This window comes from Gobio gobio (genome assembly GCF_949357685.1).
Source record: "Gobio gobio genome assembly, chromosome: 22".
Taxonomy (NCBI): Eukaryota; Metazoa; Chordata; class Actinopteri; order Cypriniformes; family Gobionidae; genus Gobio; species Gobio gobio.
In genome coordinates this window covers 3,278,417-3,293,231 of record NC_137118.1, presented here as the reverse complement: position 1 = coordinate 3,293,231, position 14,815 = coordinate 3,278,417, and the positions used below count along the sequence as shown (strand labels likewise).

At 38.9% G+C, this 14,815-nt stretch overlaps 1 protein-coding gene across 2 annotated transcripts in view; it reads left to right on the top strand.

The window, feature by feature from the left end:
- map6a (microtubule-associated protein 6a) overlaps window positions 1-14,286 on the top strand; it is a gene marked incomplete at both ends in the record, with an annotated part of 46,438 nt that extends 32,152 nt beyond the window's left edge. The window contains 2 exons of one of the 2 annotated variants that reach the window (XM_079804575.1): window positions 7,682-7,792; window positions 14,154-14,286. In XM_079804575.1, coding sequence (XP_079660701.1) covers window positions 7,682-7,792; window positions 14,154-14,286 — 244 coding nt within the window. Of the gene's footprint in view, window positions 1-4,794; window positions 5,487-7,681; window positions 7,793-14,153 lie in introns of those variants that run through there. The other variant, XM_079804576.1, reaches the window with a different exon arrangement.
- Between the last annotated feature and the right edge of the window lie 529 nt (window positions 14,287-14,815).

Genomic DNA, 14,815 nt, shown 5'->3' with positions numbered 1-14,815 from the left:
TATTCAAATGTCGGCCCCATAAAGGCCTTTTTTTTCTGAAGATGCACATGTATAACATTTCATGCAAACTTAAAGGGGGTCATCATTTAATCAGCATAACGTTGTGCCAAACCCGGTCATTTACAAGAATGGTGAGTAAATGATGACTGAATTTTCATTTTTTGGGCGTACTATCCCTTTAAATTCCAGTGCTGATCCATTCACAGAGATGATTTTGTGTTGGCAGTGAAACCTTGTTATGTATAATCTGATCAGGCCTGATGTAACCGCACATAATCACGGCTTTCATTTTCCTTGCATGTGACATGTCAGCTTGTGATGGAAGATGTTAGTAGATCATGGGACTGAATGACATTCATTTTGGTATTTTAGGGCCAGATTTACTAACAGATTGCACCAGCGCAAACCCTCTTTTGGCGTTAAACACATAGACTGTAAAAAATATGGGTGTAGTGTCCGTGACGTCTCCAATAGGATCTGAAGAGCAGTTTTGAAGCGTAAAGTCGGGTCGAACTGGCCGTCGCCATCTTGGCCGCGCGTCACTCCCGGATAACAGAAAATGGACAAAGAGGCGGGACGTGGGCGGAGCTGAGGTGATGACTAACAGACAGAAGACAAACGGCTATCCACCTGTCACTCAATGTGGCCACGCCCTTAATTATGCAGAACTTTAAGGCTTTATATAATGTAAACGAATGAGTTATAAAAACATTGACCCCCTCACAGTCGTCATGAAGGGCAAAATTAGCCGTATAGAACAAAACCACAATTTGTTGTAAACATAGCTGTCAACATTGAACATTGAAAATAAGGGAGATTTCCCGGAATCCATCCCCAAAATAAGGGATTTTTTTTTTTTTTACACGATTCTTACCCACACACTTAAAAAAAAAAAGCACTAATCATTAACAGTCTAAAGAGTTTATAACTACACAATATATATTAAAGAATGACAGACCAATGGATATGTTTAAAGTGCTTTATTTATGAACAAAGTAAACATTACTTACACATTTTCATTTGCTACGTGTTTTAGCTTAATGTTGGGGGACAGAGTGAGAAAGAAACACTCACTCACTCGCGCGCTTGTGTTTCAGGGATTTGTCGTGCTGCAAAACTTCGTTTTTCCCTCCATGACCAACACTGAAATTACAACGACAAATTTTGCAGAAGGCATAATTTGGACCTACATGGCTGCTTGTCAGGTAGTGGAAGGCGGTCTCCCATTTAGTCAAATATCGGCATAATGTCCTCGGTTTTGGTTGGTGGTTAATTCTGTGATTTTTGGCCGTCGGCGGCCTGATCCATCATCGCACATCACACTCATCTACTCTACTCTCCTTGAAGTTCACTTCCCGCTACTTTTTCCCTCTTCCTCCCGCCTGTCGCTGCAACTGTCTTCTTCTTCTTCTTCTTCTTCTTCTTCGAGAGAGAGAGTAGCCTAAGCTACTGTCTGTATACTGCCACCTGCTTGACTGGATGTCTAGCAACCCAAGTGCAAGCCACTTCACAGACACAGATAGTTGCGTGTTCTGAATTAACACAATCAGAGCGTAAAAATACGGGATATTTTACGGGAAAATACTAAAACGGGAAGACAGCTAAAATACGTGAGAAACCTGGAAAAAACGGGAGGGTTGACAGCTATGCTGTAGACGTGTTCTTCTGCTGTAAAGTTGGGCATTTTAACATGAGCTCAATGAGATTCTGCTCCTTCTGGAGTCTGTCTCTAGTGGCCAGTCCATGAACTGCAGTTTAAGTCACTTCCGTATTGGCTTCAGCTTGGTTAAAAACTACTGTCAGGATTTACTAAAGACAGTCGTGTGGGCACAGTTATTTTTGCGGCTGGCCTTATTGCATATGCTTTTGTAGGAGTTTTCCTTTCAGTTAATGTGAGGAGAGTATTTAAATGAATCATGATTTACTAAGGTTTGAGCTTGTCAATTTACTGATGTTTGGCCATCCTTTACCACCCCAAAAACGGTATCTCACACCGGACGCGCACATTCTATACGCGCAAGCTCAATTTTTTATTGACTTCTGACAGAAGAACTGCACGATGGGTGAGAACTCAGAATGTAAAACAAATGTATCTTGTAGCACAGGGTGAAATCAGTATGTACATTGATGATTTTAGGGAAATATAAAACCTTGAAATGGCGCTCTGTGGATTTTAAACAACTTCCTGAGTCGTAGTTGGGCGCCGCGGACAGGCGCCGAATGTCGCCGCTGGTGTGCGTACACTCATTGAAAACAATGTGTTCGAAGTGTGTGACCCCCTTTAAACATAGACCTTAAAAAATATGGACGACGCGACTTCATTGACTTCCGCTGCGAGAGTTGAAGCTTTCGGAGGCCGCACACGGCGCTGACATCTTGGGACCGAGTCTGTGCAGTCGAGAGCAGGAAGTGATTATCAAAACCCCACCCACACTCTCACAGATGCAGAACAATTCATTATGTTGGTGTGAAATAGAAATGTAGAAATTAAAGCTAAAGCTCCAATCTCCTCCCAAAAATCCCCCAAAAAGTCAGTTAGTGCCTCAGTGACAACTTCACTCAGAGAAGCCGTCAATCTCAGCTGTCAATCATGACGTCACCCCCCCCCCCCCCCCCGTTTTTATAGCATTAAATAACTCACTAAAATTAAGCTTATTTAAAAAAACGAACACTTGAAATGAAATCATCGTGATAAAAACTGCCTAAAATGACAGAAACCATCTTTAGGAAACAATTATTTGAAGTGTAATTTGATTGTTGAGTGTGTCTCATGTCCATTGTTAAACATGGAGCTATACTGGGACCGGCCACCAGGGGGCGATCGAGGTGCGGAGGCTTCAGTTTCTGAGATGAGTGCTGCTGGCTTGGTCTTAAACCAGATGCTAACGGGTAGATTATGTTGGTCATTATGGGTTAGTTCACCCAAGAATGAAAATTAGCCCATGATTTACTCGCCCTCAATTCCTCCTAGGTGTGTATGACATTCTTCTTTCAGACGAATAAAATTTGAGTTATATTACAAATGTTCAGGCTAATCCAAGCTTAATAATGGCAGTGACTGTTGCTGTTGTTTTTGAAGTGCATAAACAATGCATCTATCCATCATATAACTGCTCCACACGGCTCCGGGGTGTTAATAAAGGCCTTCTGAAGCAAATCGATGCGTTTGTGTAAGAGAAATATCCATATTTAAAACTTTATAAAGTAAAGTTTCGGCCAATCGCCTTCCCTGTTCAATCTATGGAGAAAGTGCCTCTGCCGATCGAAAGACTAACGCGACCAGGTCCGCTCGTCAGACGTTTCACTTTCAACTTTCAACACTTTTCCACGGAAGACGATCAGCTGGAACTTTACTTTATAAAGTTTTAAATATGGATATTTTTCTTACACAAACGTATCGATTCGCTTCAGAAGGCCTTTATTAACACCCCGGAGCTGCGTGGAGCAGTTATATGATGGATAGATGCACTTTGATGGACTTCAAAAGCAGAGCAACTATTACTGCCATTATTAAGCTTGGATTAGCCAGGACTTTTGTAATATAACTCAGATTTTATTCGTCTGAAAGAATAATGTCATACACACCTCGGATGACTTGAGGGTGAGTAAATCATGGGCTAATTTTCATTTTTTGGGTGAACTATCCCTTTAAGATCACGCACAGAACTTTACACTCCCATCTGCGCTTTTGTGGGATTGCGCTCACGCTAATTTGCCCGTTTTAGTAAATCTGGCCCTTAAAGGATTAGTTCACTTCAGAATTAAAATCATCTCATCCAAGATGTCCATCTCTTTCTTTCTTCAGTCGAAAAGAAATGATGTTTTTTGAGAAACAGGATTTTTCTCCACATCAACGGCAACCAACTGTGACCTTTTCAACCAGATTAATGCGTGGCGCATTGATGAGCCTTTGTGGTTAAAAAGCATATCATTCATTATTATATTTTGTTTAGAAAATGGCCGATGGTTTCACTGCATAAGGCTGGGATCGTGTCGAGCTCTCTGAAGCTGCATTGAGACTGCAATTTGGAAATTAAACCCATTGGTTGCCATTGAAGTCAACTATATGGAGAAAAATCTTAGAATGTTTTCCTCAAAAAACTATGAATTGAAGAAAAACATGAATATCTTGGATGAGATGGGGGTGAGTAAATTATCAGGAAATTTTAATTCTGAAGTGAACTAATCCTGTAATGTCTTAATTTGCTGGAATAATTGAAGTGCATTGTTTAAGATCATGCTTCTTCTTTTTTTTTTTAATCATGGACCTCCCCTCTGCAAATCCTCTCTCTGTCTCTGGTTTCATCCGTTAAGGTCTTCTTCATTTTCAGTATGTGATGTCATTGTCCTGTTTGCCCAATCAGGGCACAGTAAGTCTGGGATCTGTTGCCAGATTGAAGAAATGTACTTGAAGCCTGTATAATCAAAGGTCTAAATAAACATCTAACAATACTGATGAAATAAATTGACATGCATTTATAATTTTTTAAGGGGTAATTGCATTTATTTGTGTTTCCATTTGAGGAATACAAAAAAAAAATGCATAACAACCTTTTAAAAATGCTTTTTGACTAGTCATCAGATTGCTCAATGACGGTGGCAACCACAAAACATATACAAGTATTTTTCTCAGAGTAATTATCTTTAAATGACAGGAATAGTAGAGTATAGTAAAAGTGTGAATTTGGCAGTCGTGCATATTAAAGCGTTTTTAGGGAATAAATATAATAAATATTTTTTTTAAATTCATGTGACTTTATAATCTTTAATCCAAACTTCCCCTCCCTCCTGCAGCGTCATCTCATCTCTTCTCTTCTCTGATGACGCGCTTACTGGCTCGAGGGCGGGGCCACCTGTCACTCACATGACATCACAGCCATAGCAAACAACAACCATCCAATCAATTCCTGGATGGACAAAATCAAGTCCCGCCCTGCATTTGTTCTTGAGGCTGTTTTACTTGGATATACATCACAATAGGGAAGTAAAGCTTGACGCAATTGAAAATGAATTGCCACACCATGTAAAATGCCATTTAACAGCAGTTAAATTGTGTTAAAAGTTAAAATATTGGAATATATGAACCATTAAGGCATTATACAGGCTTCAAATCCTGAGTCACTTCACTGTTTCAGAATTCATTTCTTCAGTCTGGCTTTAGATCCGCCACAGGGTGAGGGCCTTTTCTTGTGTTTTGCAGCCTTTGGTGACTCGATTACTGTGCTTATATAATGTGGGAATTAAGGGAAGATATCCTGGGGAGACAGAGGAGGAAGAGCTAGCGGGGTTGTACATGTCCAATGTGTGTGTGTGTGTGTGTGTGTATGTGTGCTTAGCACAGGTGCTATCTATAGTCCACGCATACTAAAAAAGGAGAGAGAAAAAAACAATGTTATATGAGGGCCTCAGATTTAACTGTGATGATGTGAATTGTGATTTCTCTCTTGCTTGCTCATATTTATTGAAATGAATAAATGCAAACGCAGAAACAGAGGTGTCGTGGTTCATTGTGGGAGGGTTTGGGGTGCATCTGTATCGTTTCTGTCCTTCTGTCTGTCTCTCTGTCATCGAATCCACATGGAAGAGAACTATCCCGATGTTTATGGTTTTGCGACTTTTTGTGTGTGACAGGCTCTGGAATAGGATCTGGCATCTTTATGGTTGTGCATATTGCTGTCGGCTGAGAGTTGAGAAATATATGTTTGCATCTTGAGTGAATCCGATATATATTGCAGCTTTCAGCGTCTGATATGTGCAAAGTGATAAGAGATGCAGCCTCCTATTCCAGGAGCAAGTATCATAGAGGGAAACTATTGATATCCCATCCTGAATAGACTGAACTAGTCCTTGAAAGATCAATATGTGTGTTAGGCTATAATGATTGGCTTTGATGATGTGATTTATTGAGTGATTGATTGATTTATTGGGAGTTAAAGGAATAGATCACCCTAAAACAAAAATTACGTTATCATTTACTCATCCTTGTGTGGTTCCAAACCTGTATGACTTTCTTTCTTCTATTGAATACAAAACATTTTTAGACAAAGTTTGACACGAAAAGAGAGAGTCATACAGGTTTGGAACGACATGAGAGTGAGTAAAGGCCCGATCACACAAAGAACGATAACTATGGGTGTTTCTGCAACTACGGGCACTTTTGACTATACCGATTTGTAAAAAATCAACCTCTATGAATTTAAATTTGAACCATCACAGTCTGTAATACAAATAAAAATGTACACAAAATTAAGATTTTAATCTGGAACATGTTTATTGTTTATGTTTTTTGGGTCATCTTCTTAAAAAGTGTCCTTATTTTATTAATTTCTATAAAAATGTAATATATTCAAATAGCTTTTTCAAATTTGATGCAGTTTTGTAAATACTGATATTAAAAAATAATATACAAAATGGGGAATTTCATGTTGTAAAAATTTTACAGTAACCTTAGATGTCAATTGTTTCCATAAACACAAAATATAACATATTTAACTTTTTTATGACAGGTGTTGCAATTTCGACGTGTAAATCATCTCGTATTTTTTTGCAAATGAAAATGTGAAAAAAAAAATAGAAATAGAGCAGTGCTGCGGTAATGACATCTTGCGTCAAAAACAGGCTACTGTAGAGAACAACAGTAAAAGTACAAAAATACTTAAGTACTAATAATATACTGAATATTTGTCATTTAATATACAGTAAACCTTGAATTTTTGTCTTTACCGCAACAGAAGACATGTTTCGGTAATGACATTTTTGCTAATATTTTTGCTAATTGGCAGCTAGCAAGGCCTACTATATTAGTTTTGACTCTTAGCATCTTAATATACATGAATTCAACAGTAATACACATTTATTATTAAAGTGTAGTTCAAAATACACAATTATTAAGCTGAATGGTAAGAACGCACAATAAATAATAGAGCAGAAAAGATGATATTTTATTTTTTTGGTATATTTGGTATACTGTCAGCAATGTGCTCAAGTGATCATTTTTGTTTCCATAGAAACTAGACTTGTTTGTGTTTGATCAAATTTCATAATAAAAGCGTTTTTTCATTATTGCGGTAAGGACTCGGAAGTGTGGGACAGGCACATTTAGTAAAAAAAAAACTAAGAATACTAAGAACTCAGAATTAGTCTGTATATTAAATAATTCCATTTGAAATAATATCAAATTGTATTTAAGTTTGCTTATTTTATGCATCTCAACAATGAGACCACAGGTGTGGGACATTAACAAAAATAGCTATAAATGCTTCATAATATTATATTAAATCACATTAATCAGTAATTATATTTTTTGTCAAGGTGTGTAATGGCACTGTGAATATATTTACAACTAATTTTGACATAAATGCTTAAAATGCCCGTAGTTGCAGAGACATATTAGCGTCCACACCAGCAAACACATTATCGTTCTGCTCATTCTAAGCGTGCATTTTGTCGTCTTTTGCTTTAAATGCTCGAGCCCTAAAGCAGGATGTGTTCTGATTGGCTGTCAATGATTTTTATGGTACATCCGCTGAAAAAAAAAAAAAAAGACTCTGTGCCGTTATTGTTATTATTTTGGTGTGGACTCGGCTATTCCGCTATATGACAGAATTTTCATTTTGGGGTGAGCCATCCCTTTAATGACTTTAATGTTCAGCTAACGAGTGATCTTGTCGTTCGTTTGAAGGGTTATGCTAAAACAGTACCACTACATTCAGCTCTGTCAGCCCATCCGAGATATTGGTTGGGTTCAGACACTAAAGCAACACCTGTGGCGCTGTACACTGCCCGACCCAAGGTAATCCTCGCCTGAGAATAGAGAGCTTCTTCCGCCTCCATCCGTACTTCAGCAGCACAATTATTAAACTCACTGAGGGAAACTAGTGTTGCTAGTGCTCTCGTGTTTCCATTGAGAATTGAGTACGCCATAACTGCTCGATGTTCTTCATCTTTTGATTTGCTCCCATGCGTATTCTCTTCCATATGGAAAGTGTTGGGCCAAAGGAGGTTGAGAGTTTTTTTTATACATGCATGTTTTGTTTCAGTGTGGACTAACATCACATTACTGTGTTGCTGTAGGAAGAAAGAGTTACTTCACCCAAAACATTCTGTCATTAATTCCTCGCCCTCATGTCGTTCCAAACCCGTAAGACCTTCATTCATCTTCAGAACACAAATCAAGATATTTTTGATGAAATCTGAGAGCTTTAGGTCAAAAAGTTCATAAAGAGTTTGCAAAACTAAGCATAACATGAGAATGAAGCTCAATGTGTGTGTTGATCAATGTTTGTATGTGAATAAAAGCCTAAATTCAATCTGTTCATCATACACTCACCTAAAGGATTATTAGGAACACACACTAATACTGTGTTTGACCCCCTTTCGCCTTCAGAACTGCCTTAATTCTACGTGACATTGATTCAACAAGGTGCTGAAAGCATTCTTTAGAAATGTTGGCCCATATTGATAGGAGAGCATCTTGCAGTTGATGGAGATTTGTGGGATGCACATCCAGGGCACGAAGCTCACGTTCCACCACATCCCAAAGATGCTCTATTGGGTTGAGATCTGGTGACTGTGGGGGCCATTTTAGTTCAGTGAACTCATTATCATGTTCAAGAAACTAATTTGAAATGATTGGAGCTTTGTGACGGTGCATTATCCTGCTGGAAGTAGCCATCAGAGGATGGGGACATGCTGGTCATAAAGGGATGGACATGGTCAGAAACAATGCTCAGGTAGGCCGTGGCATTTAAATGATGCCCAATTGGCACTAAGGGGCCTAAAGTGTGCCAAGAAAACATCCCCCACACCATTACACCACCACCACCAGCCTGCACAGTGGTAACCACCAGCCTCCACAGTGGTTTACGCCAAATTCTGACTCTACCATCTGAATGTCTCAACAGAAATCGAGACTCATCAGACCAGGCAACATTTTTCCGGTCTTCAACTGTCCAATTTTGGTGAACTCGTGCAAATTGTCGCCTCTTTTTCCTATTTGTGGTGGAGATGAGTGGTACCCGGTGGGGTCTTCTGCTGTTGTAGCCCATCCGCCTCAAGGTTGTGTGTGTTGTGGCTTCACAAATGCTTTGCTGCAAACCTCGGTTGTAACGAGTGGTTATTTCAGTCAAAGTTGCTCTTCTATCAGCTTGAATCAGTCGGCCCATTCTCCTCTGACCTCGAGCATCAACAAGGCATTTTCTCCCACAGGACTGCCGCATACTGGATGTTTTTCCCTTTTCACACCATTCTTTGTAAACCCTAGAAATGGTTGTGCGTGAAAATCCCAGTAACTGAGCAGATTGTGAAATACTCAGACCGTCCCGTCTGGCACCAACAACCATGCCACGCTCAAAATGACTTAAATCTCCTTTCTTTCCCATTCTGACATTCAGTTTGGAGTTCAGGAGATTGTCTTGACCAGGACCACACCCCTAAATGCATTGAAGCAACTGCCATGTGATTGGTTGATTAGATAATTGCATTAATGAGACATTGAACAGGTGTTCCTAATAATCCTTTAGGTGAGTGTATAAAGCGATCAAGTCTCTTCAGAAGCTGTCTATGGAGGGACAAAAATCTCTCAGATTTCATCAGAAATATCTTCATTTGTGTTCTGAAGATGAAGGAAAGTCTTACGGGTTTGGAACGACATGAGGGCGAGGAATTAATGACAGAATCTTCATTTTTCGGTGAGCTAACCCTTTAATTGTTTAATCTAAGGCATTGCTAGAAGAGTTTGAAGCGTATTATCTTTTTGTTGTACTTTGGATGTGCCATCAATCTCTTCTCCTAAACGCTGGAACAATCCATTTATAGTGAACTTTAAATGTCACTCATAGATTAATTTCTTCTCTTTTTTTTATTCAAAAGATTAATGTTATTAAACGTGATGATATTTAAATCTTCTTTAGTTTTAGAAACACAGCACATTGTATTCTTGTTTAGTGGTGTGTGTGTGTGTGTGTGTGTGTGTATTGTTGTTGTTTTCATGCTGGGTTTTTATTTCTGGACTTTTCCTTTGAACAACCTGAGATCACAGTCATACTTCATTTATTCATCTATCTATCCATATGCAGTGGGGTACAAACATATGAGACCACTACTGAAAGGTTGCCAAATTATTATCCCCCTCCTTGAAGCCGCTACCTACGGAGCCCCTAAAGGGACTTAGCGAAGGGAAAAAAACATGCGATGCAGGAAAAAATATTTGTCAATGTTTTTGCGTTCCCCCGAGAAACTTTGCGTTCACTCGCAAAACATTTTGAGCTATTTGCAAGCGAAGGCAAAGTTTCCCGTGGGAACGAAATACAATTCGCATCTCCCATCTCCCATTATTTTTCCACCATCATGTCCCTTTAGGGGCTCCATAGCTATCTGATTGCCCAATCTTAACCACGCCCCCTTAATTGTAACCCCTCCCACTAATCCTAACCCCGCCCCCAATCCAAAACCTACTTATACTGGGGTCTAAATTCGGCACAACACCAGCAGATATGTTGCACAGTGACTCTCCATATGCATGACTTTCAAAGTCTTACACAGCGCTCGTCAATGTCAAAATGATTGTGATGACCAATCAGATAAAAGAAGGCGGGGCTTATCCGTCTCAGAAGACGAGTGCACGCTACTGTTGCTCGTTACATACAGACAATATTCGAGATGCTACTATAATGCTGTGTGAACCAGACATTTACACCTGGTATTAAGGTGCGTTTTGTCGATCGGATCACAAGTAGATGAGGAAGACATACCTGTGGTGTTTTAATCCGTCTCTTTTGTCCATTTTCGACCACTTATGTCCTGATTTCTTCGAAATTAATGTGATTTTTCTAATCATTTGATCTAATGGACAAAATATTTTAATGTGACCAGAGACAATGGAAAAACACAGAGAGCAGCAGCTTTCGTTTCTGCTCTGATAGCCGCAAGACCAGCCGAACCTGTGAGTGTGTTAGAAATCAGGCACTATGAGAGAACATCGTGGTGCATTTTGTGTCTTCAAACCAAACTTGGTCTCCAGCCAAAGTTTAAATCCCATCTGGCTAGCACGCTTCCCATAATGTTTAGGCGTTAGGTCAGTAGCGGGTCCTTTAGTGGCTGTTCGAATGCATTTGACCACATGAGCGTTTACATTACGAATGCAATCCAGTCGAAAGTGTTTTCAGCTCTGGAAGTGGTCGAAAGTGGACACGCTCAAAATGTTTTAACACCTTTATTTAGCATCGTCCACTTGAGATCTGACTAATTGAATGAGGTTATTTCGGTCATTAGATCAAAAGTTCTGAAAAAACACATTTACCCCCCCTCGAAGAAATCAGGACAGAAGAGGTTGAAAGTCGACAAAAGAGGGATTAAAACACCAGGTGTAAACGGGTGTGTGTCTCCCTTGTCTACTTGTGATCTGATCTTAATACCAGGTGTAAACAGCCTATAGTTGTGTTGTATAGCAACGTTCTGTTATATCAGGGACTATATCAAAGACCAGTGTTGGGGAAAGTTACTTTGAAAAGTAATGCATTACAATATTGCGTTACTCCCTTAAAAAGTAACTAATTGAGTTACTTAGTTACTTTTTAAGAAAAGTAATGCGTTACGTTACTTTTGCGTTCATTTTTCTCACCTGGGCTGGGCTTGTTTTTGTTTATAACAAAAAAGTTATATTTTTGTGCAACGTTAAAGACATCTTCATACCAAAATGTAAATAATAAGCCCCAGGCTGAGGTAAAAATGCAGATTCACACATGAACAGTAGAGGGCACAGCTCTGGATAATAGAAGAATAGGACGCAGGAGAAAAGTTTTACCAATAAAAACTAAAAATCTAGTAATTTTGATCATCAAAGGTCAGCAGCAAGACATTGGTAAATTAAATATAAAGGTAGATTATGCATAACAATAGTTGTTTTATTTAACATTGAATTATTGGAGGTTTGCATAGTACTCTGATTTTGCATTTGACTGATTTTATTCATTTTGAGGAGGACAGAATCTTTATTGTGCAAGTGAGATAAATAAATGCTCATATTTAGACTAGAACTACAATAACCATCATGTTCACACACACACACACACCTCTGCACTTATTTTTCTCAACATGGGGGCAGGAGAGCTGTCAGTCAAATTAATGTGAAAAAGTAACTTGGGTTACTTTTTTGAAAAAGTAACTCCGATATTTTGTTGTAAATTTGAAAAGTAATGCGTTTCTTTAGTTACTTGGAAAAAGTAATATATTACGTAACTCAAGTTACTTATAATGCGTTACCCCCAACACTGCCAAAGACTATAGGAAGACGGTGGACTCCGATCACTTATGAATGGGAGAAAATGCAATGCCCAATATTGTGAATAAGCCCCGCCTTCTAAATGAAAGAGCCAATCGCTGATTAGTAAAGTCATCGCGTCACTGCCGTTAGAAGCTCCAGTTGCTATAGAAACAGGCAGTGTTCTGAGATGCGCGTTTAGGATTGCGCATAGACCTTACACACAACTTCCGTATTTGTGACTGGAAATACGCAATCGTCGTGGTAATCTTCTTCCTCACCAGGCAGGGCAAGAGGTAATTAAATGGCGCAAGTAACGAGCAAGAGTTATTGTAGCTTACCGGGCTGTTCTTGTTATTTCCAAAAGCAGCCATATCTGTCGTTTCATTCCTTCCTGTTGGTGGTAAAGTTTGACGGAAATGGATTCAGGCTATCCGGCGGGATGAAGGACCAAACTTTCCTGCTTGTGTCCTACATCCCTTTCAGCGCAAAGCGGCTTATGACGCACCTCTGTGGCGAAATAAAAAAAAAATATTTTTTTAAACTAATATTGTACTTATATTATTTATATTACCATTATTTACTGATATCTATTTAAATGTTTTACAGGATGTAGTATTGTTTCATTGACGGAACTACTAAAATAAATATAGCCTATATATATATAAAATGTATGTGTATACTCTAACATGATAAAATTAAGCAAAATTCACTTTTGCAAAATGCCTCCATACATATTGTGAATATATTTTGTTTTAAAATATATAAACGCGATGTTAATCAACATTATTTTTTATTATATTTTGTTTCATGTCTATTAATATTTAGCATTTATTCATATTCAGTGCTATACCTCGTCTAAAAAAGTTTGTTAACATATATTATTATTATAGATTGTCTTTTAAAATAAAAATTTATCTAATTTTATAAAAAGTATAATGTTCTATAAAAAAAAAAGTGAACTGTATCCAAATCTCGGACAAACAAGATATCAAATAAGACGTGTCATGTAACGCCGATTCTTTATAGCTATGTAATCTGAGACTTATGTAAATAGGCCTAATTGTTAATTTCCATCAAATGTAATATTTGGCAAATCCGTTAGCGAAGTTGTGTAGACTCTCTGATCCATTTTCTCTTGCCCGGGTTTTTCTGATGTGTTGACGCTTGACAGGAACTCCGGTTCCGCAACAATTACGTATTTCCGTTTTTTGTGTGAAAGGTCTATTAGCTTTGTCCAGGCTGAAAAATGCTGTTTTTTTGTCATGATTCGAGCATTTAGAACCAACATTTATGAGACAGTTATCAGATTTCATTGGTGATATCAAATATGAAATTGAATCGTAAACTTGGCGAGCACTTTTGGAGAATTTGATGTTTCCCAATTCAAAGAGAAAAAAAGAGTTTCCCCGTTTCAAAGATGGCCGACTCGTCTTAAAGCGACTTTGACTATATCTGATCTTATCACTTAATGAATCTTCTAAACACAATTATGTTTTAATGAACATTTGCATTCTTAATTATTCACACATGTAGTAACCTCATAATGAAAGCAATAAGGCACTGGAATTTGTGCCATGAATGAGTTGCGCGTCGTGCCAAACAGGATCCAGGAAGGCACTAGCGCCGTAAATAATATCTTTAGCATGTTTTTGAATATTAGACACATTCATTCGAACATTTGCTTGATCTATTATCACAAACACTGGACTTGCTACAAATAGAATCTCTATAAATAGAAATAATGAGTGGTCTCAGGATGCTCAAAGACTCTAGTGTGCTATCTTCCAGATAAAACACCTCATGTTGTGTCTCTGTGTCTCTCTTTCTCTCTCTCTCTCCCTCTGTCGCCCTTCCGCTCCTCCTTTGGCAATAACACTGTGCTGCTTCCTAGAGAATCTGAGTCTGGCCTCGGACGAGTCAGCGATTATTATTCCGCGGGTACCTCTGGAGGAGAACCACTGGTGGAACGACCAGAACCACGGAGTCGGGGAGTAGTGCGGTTCGCTCCGGACGTCAAGTACTGATAAAAGCACACGAGCCAGAAGAAGGCAGGCAGCTATAGACAGAGCAATGGAGTCATGAGACATATTTTAGGACATATTTTTGCAGACGGAGAGACGTGGAATTAAAGGGTTAGTTCACCCAAAAATGAAAATTCTGTCATTAATTACTCACCCTCATGTCGTTCGACACCCGTCAGACCTCCGTTCATATTCGGAACACAAATTAAGGTATTTTAGTGTAAAGCTGATGCTGAGAAAGGCTTCAGATAGGCCTCCATTGGCATTCAGTACATTCACACTTCCAAGATCCATCAAAGGCACTTAAAACATCGTTACAAAGTCCATCTCACCACAGTGACTCTACAATAATTTTACAATGCGACGACAATAGTTTTTGTGCGCAAAAAAAAATCAAAATAACACCTTTATCCAACTTGTTCTTGTCTTCCGTGTGTGTCTCCACGACGCATGCGCGAGAATATGACGTAGCGCCGGCGTTCGGGAATCCATGAAATGCACACTTAAGCCCCATTTTGAGAACTACGCCGAG